General features: G+C 59.1%; 2 protein-coding genes across 4 annotated transcripts in view; both read left to right on the top strand.

Moving 5' to 3' along the window:
• The first annotated feature begins 775 nt into the window (after positions 1–775).
• MSL1 (MSL complex subunit 1) lies at positions 776–4392 on the top strand. 3 transcript variants are annotated; one of them, XM_019611104.2, is made up of 8 exons: positions 776–871; positions 1063–1286; positions 1626–2008; positions 2758–2822; positions 2976–3043; positions 3145–3269; positions 3340–3412; positions 3501–3724. In XM_019611104.2, the coding sequence occupies exons 2-8, from the start codon at positions 1084–1086 to the stop codon at positions 3589–3591; spliced, it is 1008 nt and encodes a 335-aa protein (XP_019466649.1). In that variant the 5' UTR covers positions 776–871; positions 1063–1083; the 3' UTR covers positions 3592–3724. The 3 variants fall into 3 exon arrangements, with proteins under 3 accessions (XP_019466649.1, XP_010725185.3, XP_010725184.1); XM_010726882.2 differs by lacking the exon at positions 776–871 and having other exon boundaries at positions 3501–3615; positions 3718–4392; XM_010726883.3 differs by lacking the exon at positions 776–871 and having other exon boundaries at positions 907–1286.
• Positions 4369–4398, top strand: part of CASC3 (CASC3 exon junction complex subunit) — an 8823-nt gene continuing 8793 nt past the window's right edge. Inside the window, 1 exon segment of the mRNA XM_031557568.1 lies at positions 4369–4389. Within this exon segment, the coding sequence (XP_031413428.1) occupies positions 4369–4389 (21 nt within the window).

Below are 4398 nucleotides of genomic sequence, written 5' to 3'. Positions count from 1 at the left end.
CCCACAGATGCAGTGCCCCCCATGTGCGTCCTGCCCTTCGTTGCCCCCCCGAGGTGGCTGTGTTTGCAGGGCTGTGCGTTTAGGAGGCACCCTGTGTTACCACTGACCCATGTGCTGCTGCCTGCCGTGGGGCTGCCAGGCTCCCGGTTCCTGTTCTGTGCTGCTCCGTGCTTCCCTCCAGTCCCAACCCTCATCTGCATGGTCTGCAGCAGTCTAAAAATAACCCCCCCGCTTTGCCTGGGGGGGCTCTGGGATGGAGCTGCAACAAAACACATCTCAGGGTGTCCCGGGGTGTTTGCCTGTGCTGCAGAGCCCTCCGAGCTGCCGATCCTCTGCGCCCAGCAGGGCTGTGAATGCAGCTTTCTAATAAAGGGCGCATCTAATTATGAGCTGCGTCCTCGAGCCCTCGGAGCGCTCGGAGGGGATGCGGCAGAGTTGGAGCGACTGCCATCACTGCTCGTCACGTGCCAGGTTTGTGAGCCGATGCCCTGCTGCAGTGGGGATGGGCAGCACTGCTGGGCGAGAAGCAGCCGGGCAGCGAGGGGCCATCTTGTGCTGCCGGGGCATCTCGGGTCGTGCGTCTGCACACCTGCTGTGCCCGGCTTCCCCATCATTAGCATTACAGGGGTGCATTGCCTGCAGCACGCAGACATCATCGCCCTGCGATGACTGGGCACAGTCTCTGCTCTCAGCCTCCCATCTCCAGCTCGGGAGAGCGAGCATGAGTTAGTGATGGCACTCACTGTGCAGAGCAAAACCTGCAGCATCCCACAGCCCACTGACCTTGGGGTGCGGGCACAGCACCGGGGCTCGGGTGCCACCTGGGGGCTCCTCCTGTGCCTTGGAAGCTCTCCACTGCCCGAGTTGGAAGGTAAAAGCCAGGACAGGCACAGTTTGCTACGGTCAGGAAATAGGAGGGCACTGACCATGGTCCTCCGTGTCCTGCGATGGCTGAGCTCTTCCTGCAGGCACGCTTTGGGTGCTGCAGGTTGGCTCTCACTGGAGGTATTCCCCTGCTTGCCCATCAGCATGGGTCTGAGCCGTGGTTTTTCTGTGTTCCAGCTCCTTGCGCGCATCGAGCGCATGGAAAGAAGAGTGCAGCTGGTAAAGAAGGACACCGAGAGAGAAAAACACAGGATTTTCCAGGGCTTCGAGGTGGACGAGAAGGCCGAAGCAGAGGCGTGTGAGAAACTGCCGCTGGAATGCCCGCAGGAACTGCTGGAGCCCTCGCAAACCCTGCAGCCCAAGCACTTCCCCTACGGCCGGAATGGGAAGGGGCATAAAAGGTAGAGGGTGCTGCGGGGCCGTGGGTGCGTGGGGAAGACTGGGGCTCAGCCAGCCTGGTGCTGGCCACGGGTTTCTCTTTCTCCTGCCTCTGCTCCAGCCCGGCTCGGTCTCACTGTGTTTGCCCGTTCTGTTTGCGGTCCTGCCTTTGATTACAACCCCAGAGATGTGTGTTTGTGGTGTCTGGCGCCCACACGCCTCTCCTGTGTGTGCGAGTGCTCTTAAAAATAAAGCGGCGGTGATGCACCTGAGAGGGAAAAGTCTTGAAACTGTCGGTGGAGCAGCGGTGTGCAGGGCTGGCAGCTCTGGGTGCTGCAGCTCAGCAGTCCTTTCTCTTGCAGGAAGCCGGCGTTTGGGAGCGCAGAGAGGAAAACGCCCGTTAAGAAATTGGTGTCTGAGTTCTCAAAGGTGAAGGGTAAAACTCTGAAGCACTCTCCGGTGAAAGAGGAGTCGAGCGGTTCTTTGTCTGAAACTGTTTGCAAACGAGAACTGCGGAGCCAAGAGACTCCAGAAAAAAACAGGTCGCTGCTGGAGACCCCGCTCAGACCCTCCGCCCCACTGAAGGGCCCCAGCAGCCACCCCAAGGAAAAGGGCTTCTTCAGCGAGATAGACGACCTGCCCTACCTTTCCACCACGGAAATGTACTTGTGTCGCTGGCATCAGCCGCCCCCGTCACCGTTGCCGTTACGAGAGCCCTCCCCAAAGAAGGAGGAGACTGTAGCAAGTAAGCGATGGAGGGCCTGCAGAAGGTGTGCAGGCAGGGCTGGCAGCTGGTGGAGCGTTGCCTGCCTTGGGAGCCCTGGGCCCTTCCCCAGAGCTGGCACAGAGCAGCGTCCAGGATGCAGAGGAGATACGGAGCGGATTGTCTGCACTGCCTGAGTGCCGCAGGCCCCTTCTCTGGCTCTTGCTGGGCAGGGGGCTCTGGGTCCTGCTCTGCGTGTGTCAAACCAGCCTGGTTCCCAGCACAGCCTGTGTGCCTGTTTGAGCAAAACGTGAAGCAACTTCCTGTTTGTGGTTGGGAAATGCGTTTCTGCGTTGGTGCAGCGCAGTGTGATGTGTTTGTTCCTCACCGGAGCGCCCGGGCAGAATCCCTGCCTCCTGCTGGGCCACCTCTTCTGGGTGTTTTCCTCCTAACCCCAGAATGCAGCCTGACTTGGGGAAGGAAATCCCTGAGCTCTGTGAGGTGCCCGGCACGCAGGTGAAGGGAGCACAATGGGAACGGGGAGCTGCCAGGTTTGCTGCATTGCCAGCTGCCTGCAAACGCTGGGTACAAAATGTGTGAGTGAGGAGGAGACCTCTGCATTCCATCCCAGTGCTTCAGGTTTGCTGCAAGAGGCAGGGCAACTTCCAGCCCTCCCTGTGCTACCAATCCAGAGCAGCCTGGCTGGAGCCTTCTGGAGCTTGGGACCGGTGGTGTACAGTGAGTTTGCCGTGCCTCTGTGCTGGGTTAACATCTGAACCTTCCCCTTGCAGTTCCATCTTGGAGGGACCATGTTGTGGAGCCCCTGCGAGACCCCAACCCCTCAGACATCCTGGAGGTACGTACGAGTCATGGCTGGCCGTGTGTGTGTGGCTCAGGTTGCAGCAGCCATCTTGTCACCATCGGAATCGATGGTTGAAGGCACCTGCAGTGGGTGAGGGGGACAAATGAGTGCTGAGGGGAGCACCCATCTCCCTTTCTCTTTATGCAGAACCTCGATGACAGCGTGTTTTCCAAACGGCATGCAAAACTGGAGCTGGATGAAAAACGAAGGAAAAGGTAGGAATAAATGCAGTGCTGCAAACACAGCTCCCACTGGCCTGCATGGCTGCTGGCACCCAGCTGCAGCTCCTCACTGCCTGCGGGTGGCTGTTTTCCAGATGGGACATCCAAAGGATCAGGGAACAAAGAATTTTACAGCGACTGCAGCTCAGAATGTATAAAAGGAAAGGAATTCAGGAGTCGGAGCCTGAAGTTACCTCATTTTTCCCTGAGCCAGATGATGGTGAGTGCCTGGTGGTGCAGGCAGGGCTGTCTGCCATCTGCAGCTCTGTGACGCCGTTTCTCTCCCCCAGTGGAAAGCTTGCTGATCACCCCCTACCTGCCTGTCGTTGCCTTTGGCCGCCCCTTACCCAAACTGACCCCACAGTGAGTACAAAGGGGCACTGGAGATGGGGCATCGCGGATTGGGATGGGGATGGTGCTGTGGGGTGCTGAGTGCTGGTTCTGCTTGCAGGAACTTCGAGCTGCCCTGGCTGGATGAGCGCAGCCGCTGCCGGCTGGAGGTGCAGAAGAAGCAGACCCCCCACCGGACCTGCAGGAAGTAGCAGCGCAGCGGAGCCGGGAGCTCTGTACGTTGCTGAGTCCCTGCCCTCTTTGTTCTTGTTCAGGGATGGTTTTGTTCCCTCCATGCCCTGGTTTTGTTCTCTCGTTTTCTTTCCAACACGTTTCAGACTCGTCCCCGCTGCCTGTGCTTTGAGCTGGGGTTTCTCTCCCATTTGTGTTCCTCCCTCCTCGACAGCCCTGCGTGCAGCAGTGGGGTGGGAGCCTCCTGTGGGTCCCAGCGGGTCTCGGTGTCTGTGGCAGGCAGGGACCGGTCCTTGCCTGTGCTCCTTGGGGAAGGGCTGCGGCGGCGCTGGCCCTGCTCTGGTGTTGGGTCAGGAAACAGCGCTGAACAGCTGCCTGAGGCTGAAGCTTCCGTCAGCCACCGCCTTCGTGTTGTTCCTGTTAAGTGGCTGTAACGTGGCGGGAGGAGAGTTTAAAAAGGAAACGAAAACAAACTTTTTTTTCCCCTCGTGTGTGAAATAGAAATCCTCAACGCACAACGTTGGTTCTTTTTTAATTTAAGCCTTCTGAGGGCGGCAGCGACCCGACTCCCCTCACGCTGTGCCAGGAGGAGCCTCGTCCTGTGCCAGGCTGTTCCTCCGGCGCAGGGCTGGAGGAGGGCGCTGCTCGCTGCTCCCCACGGCTGAGCGGCAGGAAACGGGGAACAAACGTTAATTAAACAAATCGCCCCGCCCTGCCGTGCGCCTGCGGCCTGGGCCCGCCCCGGAGCCCACCCCGTGTGCCTGGGTCGCTGTGTAAATACCCCCGGTGCTGACTCAATGGAAACATTTTGTCTGTTTGTTTGTTCT

The sequence above is a fragment of the Meleagris gallopavo genome, unplaced genomic scaffold (assembly GCF_000146605.3).
Source record: "Meleagris gallopavo isolate NT-WF06-2002-E0010 breed Aviagen turkey brand Nicholas breeding stock unplaced genomic scaffold, Turkey_5.1 ChrUn_random_7180001860422, whole genome shotgun sequence".
NCBI classification, from domain to species: Eukaryota; Metazoa; Chordata; class Aves; order Galliformes; family Phasianidae; genus Meleagris; species Meleagris gallopavo.
This window is presented reverse-complemented; position numbering and strand designations above follow the sequence as displayed.